Raw genomic sequence first — 17,389 nt, 5'->3', positions numbered from 1 at the left:
CTTTCCAAGTAAATTGACACTTTACTTTCCAAGTAAATTGACACTTTACTTTCCAAGTAAATTGACACTTTACTTTCCAAGTAAACTGTGATTACTAGTCTAGCTTTAGACTAAAGACCTAATGGGAAAATAACAGAAAACCCAATTTCTACAGTTCTCCAGTTGGCAGAGTACAAGTTTATCTAGTCCTATTGTTAGGACTACACTTAAAACATGCTAGATATGAAAAAGATATCATTTTTTTAAAAAGTCAATGAAGACACTTTGAGTTGATTCAGTTAAGTGATGCTCCCTTGTTTGAGGGGACCAGACACACAGAGTGCTGGCCTGGAGCTTCTAGTGGTTGTTTTATACTCAGGTGACAAGGAAGTGAGATCAGTAGTTTAGGCCAACCAAGTGTTAAGAATGCTCTTACTATCTTTTATGGAAAAACTACTCTAATTTTATTGGGATGCGGGGTTAGGATACTACTCCTACCACACCTGGAAACCTAACCAGCATTTGCAATGTTTCTGTGTAAAAATCTTCAGAGCACATCTTCATCTAGACACCCAGAGCAGCTATGGAAACTAAGATGAAGAAGCAAAGGGGAAAAAGGTTTTAAAGAAACTAGGGGCTACATACATGTGTGAAAGAGCTAGAAGGGCTGTTTCTATTTAGTTGATGACCCTCTACTTATGTCCCAGAACTCTCAGATCATAAGTCTCCTACTACTCAAACCCTAAAGAAAGGAAAATGTCCTTCCTTCCCTTCTGCTGTGGCCATCAGGTCCACAGTCATTTTTTTTTTTTTTAAGTATGTCATCAGCAACAGGAATAGAAGCCAACCATTTCATTTTGCCTTTCTTTGCATAACTTTTGCTATATTATTAGAAATAAGGCAAACATTTTCTTTTACCTGATTCAGCTTACGGATAATGGTATTTCCCTTATTTATGATCCTTCTTTGATTCAGATACTCTTAGTTGCAGATCAAACTCTTTCCTTTTTTTAACCACCTTAACCATAAAATGTCTTTACTTCAGCCTGCTGGAGAACCTAATGAAAGCTTGCTTATGTTTTCAAGTTTAAAAATACTCATAGCTTCGTTCTAGGCAATTTATTATTCTTGGCACCACTAAGATATCTTACATAAAATTTTCCCAGGTCTAAATGAGAAATTTATATTTATATTATACTTTCTATAACAAACACAAGGAACATTTGCAAATATGCTAAATAAATATAAAACATCAATATATTATCAACATAATTACATCTGAATAAGCTTACCATTGACAGCAAATTCTTTCCTCCACTGCAAACTTTCATCAATCATCTTCAGTGTTTCATCTACCACATCATGCCGCCAACACAAAAAACTTTCAACCCAAGTATCATCCTGCTGTAGTTTTTCCACATCTCGTGAATCATATTTATCTGACTTATCTGAGAAAAAACAACTAATGTCATAAATAGGAAAAAAATGTAAATTGTACAATTAGATTTACTGATGTTATAATGTAATTAACAGGTTATTTGTAGAGGGCAGATGACTGTATTAAGTCCAAATGAAAATTCAATTTAAAAGTATAATGAGCTTTTTAAGGGTGGAAAATATAAAATTCTTCAAGGGGCATATATTTAATTCATAAGATTTAGAGCTGGATGGGAAAACGAAGCTAACATAATCCAACAATTTCATTCTTCAGATAAGGCATCAAAAAGTCTAAAGAGCTAAGTACTATATCCAAGGTCACACAAATAGCAAGGTATTAGAGCTACTAGCATTGAATCCCAATTCCTTTGACCTAAAGTCCAGTTTTGTTTTGTTTTTCCCCAGTATATCATAATGCCTCTCCAGTGGAATTATACTGATGAGTATGATACTTTAAAAAATAACACTTTAAATTTAATATTAGCTACTTTGGAGGTACCTGAATTATTCAACATGTATTCTCTCTCTTGACAAGAACTAGTAGGGGCAGCTAGGTGGCACAGTGGATAGAGCACCGGCCCTGAAGTCAGGAGAACCTGAGTTCAAATCCAGCCTCAGACCAAACACTTGACACTTACTAGCTGTGTGACCATGGGCAAGTCACTTAACCCCAATTGCCTTAAAAAAAAAACAACAACAACAAGACTAGTACATTATAACTGAATATTTAATTCTTCCTTTATGCCTAACTATGAAGAGGCTACTTTACCAAGCAAACCTTGAATGAAATATACTTTCAATTTCATTAAGCTAAATGCTGAGTATTTTCTATTTTCATGTATTTTTTTTCTTTTTACCTTCAAATCATTTTAAATTGATGTCTTTTGTTTTTATATCACCTTCCCCCTCTCCCCTCCCCAGCTCCAGATACATCCTTCTCCCACTATAACACAAGGAATCATCCCTTTTAACTTCTATTCCTCCTCTGGCTAAGTATACTCCTCCAGCAATAGCTGTGAAAGGTCCCTAATTTGGTTATTGTCTTCTTTTTTTTATGGTATTTATTCATTTATATTCATGCTGTCTATTTATTTTAAACTGATTTTGGGAAATGGGCAAAACCTAGGCGCTCAACTGATCATGGCCAACCATGACTGATAAATATCCTAATTATGAGTCATTATTTCTTTAAAGAATATTTTGTAATTATATTTATATAAGCCTTAAGAGTGTTTTGTTAGGTTGATTCTGTATATTTCTTTTGTAAAAATCATTTTACTACTTGTGAGATACAAAAAGTTTTTGAAAGTCAAAGTTTCAACCATGACTTAATTTAGATTCATTAAGTTCTCCTATAGCCTTCTTCTTCCTACTAAAATCTGTGACCACTGATTGATTGCTTTAAAAGAAACTCAAGCTTCTAAATTTGATAAAAAGCATAGTGGCTCCAGGATACAAAGTTCTGATCCTAACCCACCTCTGTTACAGGTGACTTCTGGCAAATTACTTAACTTTTTTGAGCTGTGGTTTTCATACCTGTAAAATGGGAACAATTAGACTTGTAATACATTCCTCAAAGGTTATTGTAAAGATCAAATTAAACCTAAAGTTCTTTAATAATAAATAAAATTGAGCTCTGGCTGCCTTCCCTATCCATAAGAAAGAACCATATAGTGTGCCTTTTCTAGCTAAATGTGATGAATGAAAAAGAAGCCCTTAGATTTAGCATCATTTGCATTTTACTATATTTTTAATTTTATTCATCAAGAGTGTTGTCTTCACTCTCCTATACATATCTCCTGAGTTTATAGTAAAAACAAACTAGAAAATGGGATAGTAACCTTTCAGAAACAAGGTAACAAAGCTACTCCTTTGGGAGTCAAGAAGAAAAGGGAAACTCAGGCAAAGTGGGTAACAGAAAGATGAAGGAGTACCAAAGATAAACTTCATCTATTCAAATTTTGCCCAAGGCCTAATGGCCTTCAAGTACCTACTCTGTCATAGTATGCTGATGCCTGCTTGAAGAAAGACCTTGAAGGCTTTGGGGTTCTTGGGGTTCCAAGCTACAGGTGCAGTTACAGATAAAAATTTATGACAATGTCTCTTTAGTAATTGTCAATACCCCTGAATCGAGTCTCTGACACTGCCAATGCTGCCTTAAGAGCAGTTGTTGGAGGTTCCAGTCTTAGAACTTCCATCTAAAGGTATGAACTAGGGAAGATAAAGGTGGGCCCATTTCCTTGGGTCTAAAAGGGAGTAATACATGCCTTGCCTACCTCACAAGGTTTTCATAATGACTAAATGTGATAACATAAATGAATGTGTTTTGAAAAAAATTATATGTACTCAAAAGATATTAATATCACAATTTACAAATTTATACATGGCTGTGTTTTCTTGTGCCAAGGAGTACCTCAGGTGGCTTTATTTTCTTCATCTGTAAAATGAACAGAGGGAAAGGATGTTAGCCTAAATAACATCTAATGTATATTTCTTCCATTCTGTGGCTTTGACTAGTAATCACCAAAGCACTTCATTAATGAATATCTTTGCTAGATCATAGAACGTAAGAGTTCAGTAGTTAATGGTACTCTTAATGTTTGGCTTATACCTTGCCTGATTGCAAAGCAGTTTTTGCCAATATAGTGGCTTGGGCAGGTAATAATAGCCTATGTTTCTCCTCTTCACTTTTTATGGGGTCCTCAAAAGCAAACTTACTGTCAAGACTACTCATGCCTGTACTTTCCCTTCACAGATTTTATTAAATTTTGTAAATGAATCCTAGAAACATTCATTTTGATTGTTCTCATCTATTTCTATGTCTATTTTATTTTATTTCTTTTTAGGCAATTGGAGTTAAGTGACTTGCCCAGGGTCACACAGCTAGTAAGTGTCAAGTGTTTGGTGTGAGACCGGATTTGAACTCAGGTCCTCCTGACTTCAGGGCCACTGCTCTATCCACTGTGCCACCAAGCTGCCCCCTAATTCTATTTTAGAAGTTAACTTTTAGACCTGGAGTTGGTGAGTAGATTTTTAAAAATCAGGACCTTGACCTGTGAAATGGTTCTACACATGACCATGTTGGTATGTGGTTGAAATGAAAATGAAAAAGGAGATAATTGAATAGTTTGAAGAATTTGTAGTTATAGAAGAATTTGAGGTTATAGGGACTGTCAACACGTATAATGAAATCCTCAAAGAGGATGGTAAAGAACAGCGTAGAGAGGAAAACAATGAGATAAACAGATGATAGCAACAAGGATAGAGGGTGTGAATAATCAGTAACACAGGTTTCAAAAGAAATTGTACTATATCAAATTGTGCGCTGTTTTGGGTAGGGAGGTGGGGAGAGGGAGAGAAAAATTTAAAACTCAAAAGCCTACAGAAGTGATTCTTGATAAATCAAAATAAATTAATAAAAAATTAAAAACTGTACCACTTTATGAAATGGAAAAAGTTTCAATGAATGTGACATTCTCAGTGTAAGGCCAGGTTTCATATATCCTAAACTCATTCAAGGCAGATTCAGGACTGAGAAAGGACTTTAGAGATATCTCATTTTTCAAAACCCATTTTACAAAGTAGAAAATTGAAAAACAGGGAAAATAACTTGCTTGATGACACACGGCTAGTCAGTCCCAAAGCCTGGTCTAGAATCTATGTCTCCTTGGCTTTTAGTTCAACATTCTTTCCATTATATCATGCTGTTTTCTCTCACGACGATATAATAATGTTCTCCGGAAACAGGAATTGAACTTACAGGACTACCAGGCAAGGTTTGGGGAATGCCTGTTTTGCTTTAGTTGGCTGCTTCCTTGTTGGTATTGCCCTAGCCTTGTACCGAAGGACGTTTTTAAAGACACTTCCACAGATAATAGTGTCTTTCCATTAGGTTACTTATGCCTAATATGCAATATAAAGTACAGTTTCATTTGTTGGTGTCTTCTTAGTCCTCTGGCATAAGTAAACTTACACTGTTTTGCTTAAAGGGACAACCGTTTAAAACTGAGAAATGGGGGGTTCTTGTTTTCTCCCTCCTTTTCCACAATGATGTATACAACCCTAAAAGAGATTTTTTCCCCTCAATTTCAGGTGAAGACATCCTTCAGAATAATACCTTACTGGTGTTCTTTATGCATAACCTTATCGCACCACCTACATCTCAAGTTTACTAAGGTTTCTGTATTCCAGACAAATTTAGGCCAGCTACCATTTCTTTCCTCCTTTCCGCTCTCTACATCGATGAACGGCATTTTACAATGGATTTAAGACATTAACACAAGAATTCTTTGAAATGAAAACTATAAAGATCAAACAACAATCTAAAATAAATATTAACACAGGTACAAATAGTATTTAAAATGAATTTTATACCAAGCTGCAGTCATGCGACGACAATCTTTTAGAGTATATTTCCATACACCATACTTTTCACATTTAAAAGCATGAGTGATTTGGAAAGATAGCTTTCATAAATACATATCTCTGAAACAAGTTCTGGACAGCTCCCAGTTACAATTTTAGTTACAATTTTTAGATTTACCAAAGTGTCTGATTATTTAAGAACCAACTAACTGCTTAAGGGTTCCAGTATGCAATATTTTCATTAATGCTTTGTGTTACAGTTTCCACCTATGAACCAAAGTCACAAAATTTTAAGTCTTTTGTCCTATTCTCCCTTTGCCTATTCTCTGCCCTATTAATTCTGCCGTGTCTAAATAAACGTCATGTTTACAGTACTACTAAGAAAAAAAGGAAAAAAAGAGAGAGAGAATGAAGAAAGAAAGGAAGGAAGGGAAGGAAGAAAATATACTACCTATTAGTAGATAGAAACTTAAACATATCCCACATCATTAGTGGGAAAAGAGGTGATTTACTCACTAGATAACATCAAACAGTGATTAATATATGATGAAATAGAAACAACTTTGCAGCTAACCATCACAGAAAAATCTGGTACTGATGTGGAGTAGATTTTCAATGGGAAGTATAAAGTTGAAAATGGACATTTTAATACAACAAATATTTATTAAGCAGCCATTTGGCAAAGCAACAGATAAAGATAAAAAAGGATGCAACTCTTGCCTTCAAATAGTTAAAAATCTAATTGTGGGTAGGAACTATGCGATAAAAATGAGAATGTGATAAATGAATAGGGGAGGTATAAACTTATAATTAGTATGAGAGGTCTCAGGAAGGAAAGAACAGTCTTACCTGTGGAAAGCACAATCTAGGACAATGAAAATAACATCAATTCTACTGAAAATAGATACTACGAGGCTGTCAAGTAAAGAAATACTCTGATTAACTGGTACCTACAGTGGCTCAAAGGCCCAGGTAGAAGTTAGTCACCATTTCTCAGAACAGTTGAAGACAGAACTGAGCAGCTACAAAAGAAACTTTTAGGACAAAAAAAAGAGAGAGTTTTAGGACAAAAGCTTCACAAGCCAGAAGCCACTTTGAAAGACTTAGTTACCTAAGTTAGTTAAGGTTACTGAAGATCAAGGTGTAAGTTACTGTGCCACACCAAAGGCTTATGTACCAGTTTGAGACCTTTGGCAGGGACAATTTCCTGTTTCATCACAATTTACAAATAATATTGGTTGGCCCAAAGCAAAGTAAACTTTCTAGCCTAGAAAGATTAGGTTAAGAGGCATACGTAAATAATAACTGTCACTTAGATAGCACTTTAAAGTTTACAAAGTGATTTACTCACAATTACCCTGTGAGGAAGAGAAACCAGTATTATTTGATTTTATAGATGAAGAAAACTGAAACCCAGAAAGGTTTAAGTGACTTGCCAACGGTCACAAAGTTGATGTGGGATTTTAATCCAACCCTGATGTCAAGTCCAGTGTTTTTTCCCTTGTTTAATGCAGCCTGTCTCTAAGAACTTGTAAAGTCTTCAACCTAGAGAAACTGAATCAGCCTTTTCTGCTAAGAGATACAAAGGCAATTCGAGGTTTACATTACTGTTTCTCTACATTAGATTACCATTATAAATATTTCCTAAATGTATTAATTTTTTAAAATGTTACTTCTAGCTTATTAAATTTCTAATCAAAAGCTTTATTTAAAAGAAAATACCTGTTGATATTTTTTCATGGCCCTAGGGTTATTAAGAATACAAAATCTTTCCTTCAAATTTATTTTACCACCTAGATTTATTTTGTTTTCTTCAAAAGTCAGAAACAACTTTAACTTCCTATTTTCATAGAGATCACTTTCAAAGAATACTGATTCTCTAATGTTAAGTTGAAGATGTATGATACAGGAAAGTAATATTTCTACAAAATCATAATTACTCCTAAACAATATAGTCAAAATCTAACAAGATAATTCATCAATGAACTATGACAAGTTCTATTAACATATTCCCTACTTGCATTGCTAAAAGGGATAATTGCTTGCCCTAGGAATTAAGCTAAACTTCAATTAATCATTAAACAAAAATGTTTTTCATTCTCCAACTATGCCAATGACTAACAACTAAGTGTTCCTTAAAATGGACCAATTTACAAGGCACGTGTAAACGTACAATGTTAAAATGTTTGTTGTTAAAAGGGGAAAAAGAATGAAAACTGTGGAAATTAAACAAATGAAGTGATGACATATAAAATGAAGGGAGATATGTTAACAGATACAAGTTCCTTCGGGGAAATTTCAGATAGAAATCTTCAGTTCTATGGAGTCTGATCCCATGAAACTTTTTAAAGAAGTAATATGAGTTATCTTGACTCTAGGGTAGGGCTGTTGTTCTACTGAGTAACTACTTGGTGCCAGAAACACAGCTAGAGATAGGAAGTTTCCTCAGGGGCAAAGGCAAGATAGCAGAGAAAAGGCAGTCCTGCCTGAGCTCTCCCAAATTCCCCTCCAACAACTTCAAATTCCAAAGGGGCAGGACACACAAAAGGTGGGGCGAAACAATTTTCTGGCCCAAGACAACTCTGAACAACTTTGAAGACTGGCAAGGGAAGTCTATTGCGCTGTGGTGAGAATAAAGCACAAGACATCAGCAGGCTTTAGAGGCAACGAGATCTTTAGCAGCAGCTTCTAGAACTCTCAGCCCACAGGCAGTAAAGGGGTCAGACAACTGTTCAGAAGGTGATTACAGAGGTCCCTTTGCTGGCCTTGGACATGGGACTCTGTTGCACTGCCCACACATGGATCTGGCCTCAATCCCAGGGAGAGGAGGAGCACTAGCACACTAGAACTTGTTGACACAGAGAGTGGGGACCCTGCTCACAGTTCCATGGTGGAAACGAGTTCTTGTGGTCATTCACAGACCACAGCACAGTCCAGGAGAATAGTGAACACACCTCTTCTTAGATCACAGCAGACTCCAAACTTATAGACCCCAAGAACTAGCTCTGAAAACAGATAGACAAAAAAACCTGAAGCTTGGGATAGTGCCCCCTTCACCCTGGAGCACAGCTCAACTTTAACATAAAGTTAAAAGTCAAGAAATAGGCTAGAAAAATGAGCAGACAACAAAAAAGGACCTGACCATAGAAAGTTACTATGGTGTCAGAGAACATAAAAACATAAACTGAGAAGACAACAAAGTCAAAATTGCTAACGAAGCCTCAAAGAAAAATGTGAATTGGTTTTAGGCCCCAAAATAATTCCTGGAAGAGCTCAGGATTTTAAAAATCAAATGAGACAGAGGAAAAATTGAGGAAAGGAATAAGTGATGAAAAAAGAGTCAATACTTTGGTAAAGGAGAACAAAAAAAAAATACTGAAGATAATAACATCTTACAAAACAACAGGCCAAATGATAAAAGCGACACTAAACTCCACTGAAGAGAACTCCTTTATAAGTAGAATTGGACAAATGGAAAAGGAGGTACAAAAGCTCAGAAAATAATCCCTTAAAAATCCAAATTGGGGAAATGGAAGCTAATGAAAAAACACAAAATCAAAAGAATAAAAAAAATAGAAGAAAATGTAAAATATTTCTTTGGAAAAACAATGACCTGGAAAATAGATCCAGTAGAGATCATTTAAGAATTACTGGACTACCTGAAAGCCATCATCTCTCAAGAAATTACCAAGGAAAACTGCCCTGATGTTCTAGAACCAGAAGGTAAAACAGAAAATAGAGTTTAAAAAAGAGAAGAAATTGAAAGAATCTACTGGTCACCTCCTGAAAGAGATCCCAAAATGAAAACTCCTAGTCACTTAATCTTTTTTTTGCCTTAATCCACTGGAGAAGGAAATAGCAAACCACTCCAATATCTTTGCCGAGAAAACTGTAGAAAGGTATAAAGAGTTGGACAGGACTGAACAACGACAACAATAATATGGTACATATTAATGAATTAATTATTGTTTTTTGGAATTTCATCCTAAAATTCTTTAACCCCACATTATTTAATTGTGTTGATTTTAATTTGTGCTCATTTTCTCATGGTCTCTACCTTCAGGGATGGGGAAATAGTTCTTATAGGAAATTCTCTCTTTTCATTTTTTTTTTAAACTTAGAACATTTCTTGCTATTTTAAGGTTCTTAAGGGCGGAGCTAGGCCTAGTCACAACAACTCTCAGCCTTTTTGCCAGAAGTTTCTTTCCCATTGTAATAAGTCTGGCCAGTACTGATACTGACTTCATTCTCGCCCACCCCATACCCTTAAGACTGGCTGTTCAATCACTGGAGATGGATAAGTTCATAAACTTCACAGTACCAAGAAGGAGATGAGGGAAACAAGTAGTGACAGACAATAGCAAGGCTGATGAAAGCCCTTGGAGGATGACCACAACTATAGATAGCTCCAGTAGCCTTTTGCCTCTGTACCATCATGAAGACCTGAAAAATGGAAGTCTGAGCAAGGAGAAGAAAGTAAGATACACCCAGTGCAAAAGACAGAAAGGTGAGGGGAGCCAGCACAAAAGTTCTCTGCTAGTTTCCTATTTCCATCTGTAGCAATTCTGTGCTTAGACACAACTTCTCACTAGTTCTCTAGAGAAAAGAACAGGCAATTCTCTATCCTCTTTCATTTTTCTCTTTTCCACTCTGTATGATGAGAAAATTAGTTGTGGAAAGGAGTTAGTAGGGATGATGGTGCTCTCTTCCTTCAAGTCTTATATTTCGAAGGAGGAGAGAGTAAGGTCAACTCTAGGAAAAACTATAAAACAGGCCAAGTTTTTCCTCCTATTTCCTACTTCCTCACTCCTTGTCCCTTTTCCACCTTTGGACACCTCTACTGACTTAAGGTGCACTACTACAATACCAAAAATTCCATTTCAAATGTCAAAATGGTCTTTCCCTCAGCAACAGGATAGTGGAAGAGTTTAAATTGGAGTAAAGACACCTGAGTTTCGGTCCTGACTCCTTCATTAATTAACTATGTAACTTTATTATCATTTAACCTTTTTAGGTCCTAATTTCCTCATCTGTAAAAGAGTTTATAATAGATTACCCCTAAGGCCCATTCCAGATTTAATGAAGTTCTAGGTTGTGGAGACCTAACAGTATCTTTTCTTGGTCCTCTTTATCTTTGCCATAGTTGACCAGAGACATGCTCTCCCGATCCCAGTTCTAAAACTCTTTTTACTCTTCTCCAAGTACAGACCCTGTTGCTTTTTTCCCCTGGGTTTGGGCAATCAATCAAGCACCTATTAAGCATTTACTATGTGTTAGGCATTGTCCCGAGCCTGGTGGTACAAAGAAAGGTAAAAGACATTTTCTGTTTTCAAGGAGCTCACAGTCTAATAGAGGAGACAACATGAAAACAATTATATACAAATAAGACATACTGAAGATAGTCAATAGACAGAAGGCTCTGGTATTAAGGGGGGTAAGGTAAGGCTTCTTGTAAATCTGGGATTTTAAGTGGGACTTAGAGGAATCTAGGGAAGCCACGTGGAGGGAGAGTATTCCAGGCATGGGGAATAGCAAGTGAAAATGCATGGTCTGGAGATGAAGTGTCATGTACAAGAACAACCAGGAGGCCAGTGTCACTGTATTGCAGAATATCTTGGGGGGAGGGGTGAGATGAGGGGAATAAGGTGTAAGAAGATTGAAAAGGTTGGAGGGGGCCAAGTTGTAAAAGGCTTTGAATACCAATCAGAGAATTATTTATTCGATCCTAGAGATGACAGGAAGTCACTGGAGTTTATTGAATAGGAGAATGGCCTGGTCAGATCTGTGATTATTATTAGTTCGACAAGTAGACAACAGTAGTGGAAAGAGACTAGTGGCAGGCAGAACAAAAAGCAGGCTATCACAACTGTCTAAGTTTGAGATGATGAAGGCCCACACCAGAGTCGTGACAGTGTCAGAGAAGAGCAGGGGGCATATGCAAGAGATGTTATAAAGATAAAATTGACAGCACTTAGCAACAGATTAGATGGGGGAATGATAGAAAATATAAAATTGAGAATTCTTCAGTTGTGGGCCTGGATGGCTGACAGTATTATAGTACTCTATATAGTAGACAGGAAGAGGGGAGGGTTCGAAAAGAGAAATAACGAGTTTAAATGTGTAATCTAAGATGTTTATAGGACATCCAGTGTAAAACTGGATGTCTAATAGGTAACTGGAGATGCAAGCCTGATATTTAGGACAGAAATTAGGGCTGGACAAATAGATCGAAGATTCATCAGCATAAACATAACTGAAACCACTGGAGCTAATGGGATTTCCAAGTGAAGTAATATAGCAGGAGAAGATAAGAGGACCCTGTGGAACACCTATTGTTACATGGTGTGACCTGGATTAGGATTCAGCAAAGGAGTCTGAGAAACAATTGTCAAGTAGATAGGAGGAAAACCAAGAGAGTTGTGGCCTGAAAGCCTAGAGGAAAGAGAGTATTGGGGCAGCTAGGTGGTGCAGTGGATAGAGCACTGGCCCTGGATTCAGGAGGACCTGAGTTCAAATCCGGCCTCAGACAAGAACACTTACTAGTTGTGTGACCCTGGGCAAGTCACTTAACCCATTGTCTAGCCAAAAAAAAAGAAAAAGAGTATCAAAGAAGAGAAGAACCTTTAAAGAGGTAGAAGAGAATGAGGACTGAGAAAAGACCACTGAATGTGGCAAATAAGAGGTCACGGGTAACTTTGGAGAGAGCAGTTTTGGTGGGATGGTAAGGTTGGAAGTTAGATTATACAGGTTAAGAAGAGAGGAGAAAAAGTGGAAGCATCTATTGTACTTTTTCAAGGAGTTAAGCCACAAATAGCAGAAGAGATAGGACAATAGTGGAGATAGAAGAATCAACTGAGGATTTTTCAGGAGAAGAGAGACACGGACATTGTAGGCAAAAAAGAATGAGCCAGTAGACGGGGAGAGATTGAGGAAGATGAGGAAAGAGAGAAGAGGGAGCTCACAATGAATTCAATTTTTTCAGCAAAATATGAGGCAAAGTTCTCAGCTGAAAGGGTGGGGTAGGGAAAGGGGAGCCACGGGAGGTTTGAGGAAGGATGAAAAAGTTTGGAAGAGCTGCTGTGGAGAGTGGGATAGTGGGTTGTAAGGGAGGTATAGGATTGCCTAGTGACAGTGATGGCCCAAATGAGGTTGTGTAACATAAATCTGAAGTAGACCCAGCCCACTAATCATAAATAAATTTAAACATAAATGCTTATGTGATTTTCTCCACCTATATTCAGCTGTATGTGTGTAGGACTGAAAGTGGTAGATGGTGGGAGTATCCAAGCCTGAAACGGGCCAGGAATTCAAGTGGAAGGTATAGAGTTGAACTAGTTCATCAAGGGGTCAAGATGATGAAAAGAGGAGAGAGTGACTAGTGCAGGAGAAATAGCTTGGGAGGAAACTAAAGGATTGGGGGACTGGAGGTCCCTGTGGACAAAGAGTTGGATTTGGTAAGGGAAGGCAGAAGGAGAGATAGGATACTAATACATCAGCTGGTATACTTGAGGACAATGGCAAAACCAAGGGTATAACCATCTTTGTGCATGGCTGAGGTGAGGTGGAGGAAAATGGTAATGAGAACTGAGATAGCTGAAGAACTAAATGGTTAGAGTGTTTGATGAAGAGTTAACAAGTATGATGAAGTCCTCAAATATGAGGGCAAGAGTTTGAGAAGATAGAAAAACTGTGAGCCAGGTACCCAAATCACTGAAGAAGGAAATAGAGAGTGACCTGGAGGTCTGTACACAACAAGTATCAGGATTTTGACTGGGTGGTAAATATGAATATCATGGTCCTCAATGGAAGAAAGGTTATTGGATGATGGATATAGGCAGTGAGAACCTGGAGGTGGTAATGGAGAGCAGAAGAGTATTACAACTCCACCACCTCAAGTGAACTGATGGGAATGAGTGAACATGCAGCCAGTACTCAAAAAGCATGGCTAAGGAAGCTATGCCATCAGGGATAGCAAAGTTTCAGTGATAGATAGAACATGGAAGGAGTCGAGGAAGAAAAGATTTAGAATGAAGAGAAGTTTGTTGCCTATAGAATAGACATTCCAAAAGGCACAGAGGAAGAGTTGAGTGGTGTTTGGTTGGGACTTTGGGGTAAGAGGGTTGAGGAGGATGGAAATAAGCAATCAAATGGTAGGGGATGAGGAATGAGGATTTAGATGATGACCTAAATGGGTTCAGAATCACTGGGATGTGTACATTATGACCAGGTGTGAAAATATTCATTATTGAGTGGAAGGTACCATTCCTCTTTGAAGTCATGTTCTCCACTGGTTTTCCTCTTTCCTTTTCCTTAAGAGATAGACGCAGTAGGAGATGGAAAGCCTAAGGCCAAAAGGAAGGCTGCTCCTCTTGCACCAGAGATCAGGCAGGCAGGAGTTAGAAGTTGCTTTGGGCTAGTGCAGATGGAAGCAGAACTCCTGGTTTCTAGTAGCCTTCTTTCAAGGGACATAGACAGCAGGAGCTGGAAGGGTGGTTATAATCAAAAGAAGCTCTTAAGGTCTTGCTCCTCTTCTTACCTAAGGCTGGAGAGATCAGGCAGGCCCAGCCAGAGGTAGAAGTCTTACCTGCAGAAGTAGCACTGATGCTTACAGAAGTTGGCCTGAACCCTGACAGCAGAATATGGAAGATGAATGGTTGGAGAAAGGTCTTACTCCTCTTGCAGGCGCAGAGAGTACAAAGGGATAAAAAAATGAAGTGTTGTGCGTGAGGTACAAGAAGGTCAGTTTGACTGATTGCAGAGGATGCTGAGGGGAGTGATGTGTAATAAAACTAGAAAAGGGAAGATGGGGCCAAGTTGTGTAGTTTTAAATTGAGACAGAGGAGGAAGAGAGAGAGGATAAAGAAGAGAGAGAAAAAGAAGAGAGGAAATGAGAGAGATCAAAGACGGAGCCCTTCAGCGACACCTGAATTTAGGAGAAAGAATTACCAGAAAAGGAAGCAGAGCATTCAGAAGAGGAGGAAAAACAGAATAGAATAGAATAATGGAAATCAAAGGGATAGAAACTATTAAGAAGGAAAATGTAAACAAGTCATCAAGCATTTAATAAGCACCTACTATGTGCCAGGCACTGGGTTAAGCCCCTGGAGATACAAGGAAATGTGAAAACAGCTGCTCTCAAGAAGCTCACAATCTAATGGGGGAGTCATCATAGATATAACTACGTAGAAACAAGATACATACAGAATGAATTGGAGATAATCACAGAGGGAAGGCACTAGCATTAGAAAGACTGAGAAAGGCTTCTTTCAGAAGGTGAAATATTAGATGACACTTGAAGGAAGTCAGGAAAGCCAAGAAGTGGAATCAAGGAGAGGACAATCAATGAAAATGCAGAGTGGTGAGACACAGTATCTTGTGCAAAGAAGCAGCAACAGTGGAGGTCAATATCACTAGAACATGAAGTACACAGAAGGGAGGAAGGTGTATGAAGGCTGGAAAGGCATAAAAGGAACCAAGTTATAAAGAGTTTTAAAACCCAAAAAGAGGATTTTATTTTTGATCCTGGAGTTACTGAGGAGCCACTGGACTTTAATGAAAAGGAAGGTAGTGGAGGATGAAAAGATCTGACCAGGACTTTAGGAAGATCATTTTTATGATTGAGTGGAAGACAGACTAGAATGGGAAAAGACGTGAAGCAGGAAGATCAACCAGTAGTCTATTATAATAGTCCAGGCATTAAGGTGAGTTAAGAACTGCTTTGGCAATCTGGTGCCACCCATGAGCTCTTTCTCAGAATAAAATGTAAAAAACAAAATATAGAGTATTACAAAGAAAACCAATTATATTGAAATAGTTATCAAAACTTTTTTTTTTTAAACTAAGCTCACAGATCCTAGGTAAGAATCCCTGGGCTAAGTGATTGCTAAATATCTCTTCAAACTTTGAATTTCTGATCCTCTTATAAGAACTGAGAAGAGGTTATTAACTTTAATAACTAAGAAAATGTGCGTTCCTTCTAGCTGTTTCAGTAGGACAAGGGAGAGGAAAGTCAGATTATAAGTGACTAAGGTAAACAGTGCCAACTTCTAGAAAGAATAGTCAAAGGAAAGACAGAGAAAATTAAGGCATTAGCTGAAGACTATAACAAGGTCAAAGGAAAGCTATTAAAGACAGGAATGATCCTAAGCAAAGAGAAAGAAATAGAAGGGAACACTAAAAATGAGGGAAGAAAGTAGCTCAAGTCTCAAAGGAGACAAGAGAGTTTAGATTTGGCAAGGAGGGGAGCCACCTCATTACTATGAGCCTGAAGGAAAGATAAAGATAAGAGAAGTTTTGAGATGTGGAGAAAGGGAGGTGAAGTTACCTGGTATCTGAAATCTTATCATTAAAGCAGGAACCAAGATCATTTGCAGAGAGAGATGGGGGTGGAGCTCTTGGGTACAGAATAGGTTTAGAATAGCCATTTTGAGGAATGAGATAGAAAGCCAACAAAGAATGCATTAAAGTATGTCAGTGACATAGTATAAAAATAAGATGCAATGGGTATCATCAGTGTGGCTTTAAGATTTACTCTAGCAACACTCCAAAATATAGTTGTAAGAAGAAAGAAAGGGAGAATGGAAAGCCTAAGAAGTTTGGCACTGAGATGGCCAATAAAATTGTTATGGTTGAAGTGAGAAAAATTAAGCCACAATAGGGAAAATGTATAGAACAAAGAAGTATTACAGGGAAGTAGGTCACATTAAAGCTCAAGAAGAGGTTCAAAAGGAGTGAAGGCATGAAATATAAGATTGTTTTCAGACTCTTCTACCAGGCTTTTCAAGCTCTGATAATCTGGCCATTCACAGCCTATCCAAACTTATTTTTCACTAACAACACAATCTCCAATTGCATCAGGTCAGTCTCCTACGCTCAATTAAATCACGTTCAATAAAAAAGAAACTGCAAGTCTAGCTATATAAAGCAAAACAATTCAGAATTATATAAGTACTTCTTTAAAAATTAAAATTTTGGGTGTATTTTGTTTTCTGTATATTACCTACATTTCCTGTCTCCCCCTTCTTCCCCATTCCAGAGAATTATCCCTTAAAAGACTGAAATGGGAGCAGGGGAAAACAGTTAAGTAAAACTAAACAACACATCAACCAAGTGTGACACTCATAATTCCTCACCTCTACAACAAAGGATAAAGGAGACATGTCATGTTGGGTCAACACAATTTCAAGGCATTCAGTTTTGATCTGTTGTTTCTATTTAAATTGTTATAATCACTAAGTATATTGTTTTCTGATTCTGCTTACTTCACTTTTCTTCAGTCCATGTAGGTCTTGTCATGTTACTCTGTACCCATCATTTCTTATAATGCAAATCTTATAATGCTTTTGTTTTTTGTTTTTGTTTTATTTTATTACTTTATTTTTAGTTTTCAACATTCACTTCCATAAGCTTTTGAGTTTTAAATTTTCTCCCCCTGCCTCCCCAAGACAGCATGCAATCTGATATAGCCTCCACCTATACATTCTTATTAAACATTTTCACATTAGTCATGTTGTAAAGAAGAATTAGAACCAATAGGAGGAACCATAAGAAAGAAGAAATAAAACAAAACAGAAGAAGAAACAAGAGCAGATAGTATGCTTTGACCTGC

General features: G+C 37.3%; 1 protein-coding gene across 2 annotated transcripts in view; it reads right to left on the bottom strand.

The window, feature by feature from the left end:
* Positions 1–17,389, bottom strand: part of MOSPD2 (motile sperm domain containing 2) — a 46,431-nt gene that overhangs the window by 20,969 nt on the left and 8,073 nt on the right. For both annotated transcript variants that reach the window (XM_027835361.1, XM_027835362.1), the window contains one exon: positions 1,272–1,427. In XM_027835361.1, the coding sequence (XP_027691162.1) occupies positions 1,272–1,427 (156 nt within the window). The remainder of the gene's footprint in view (positions 1–1,271; positions 1,428–17,389) is intronic.

Source organism: Vombatus ursinus, unplaced genomic scaffold (assembly GCF_900497805.2).
Source record: "Vombatus ursinus unplaced genomic scaffold, bare-nosed wombat genome assembly UNPS02014814.1, whole genome shotgun sequence".
NCBI lineage: Eukaryota > Metazoa > Chordata > Mammalia > Diprotodontia > Vombatidae > Vombatus > Vombatus ursinus.
The sequence above is the reverse complement of the archived record's forward strand: the minus strand, read 5'-3'. Positions and strand labels throughout refer to the sequence as shown.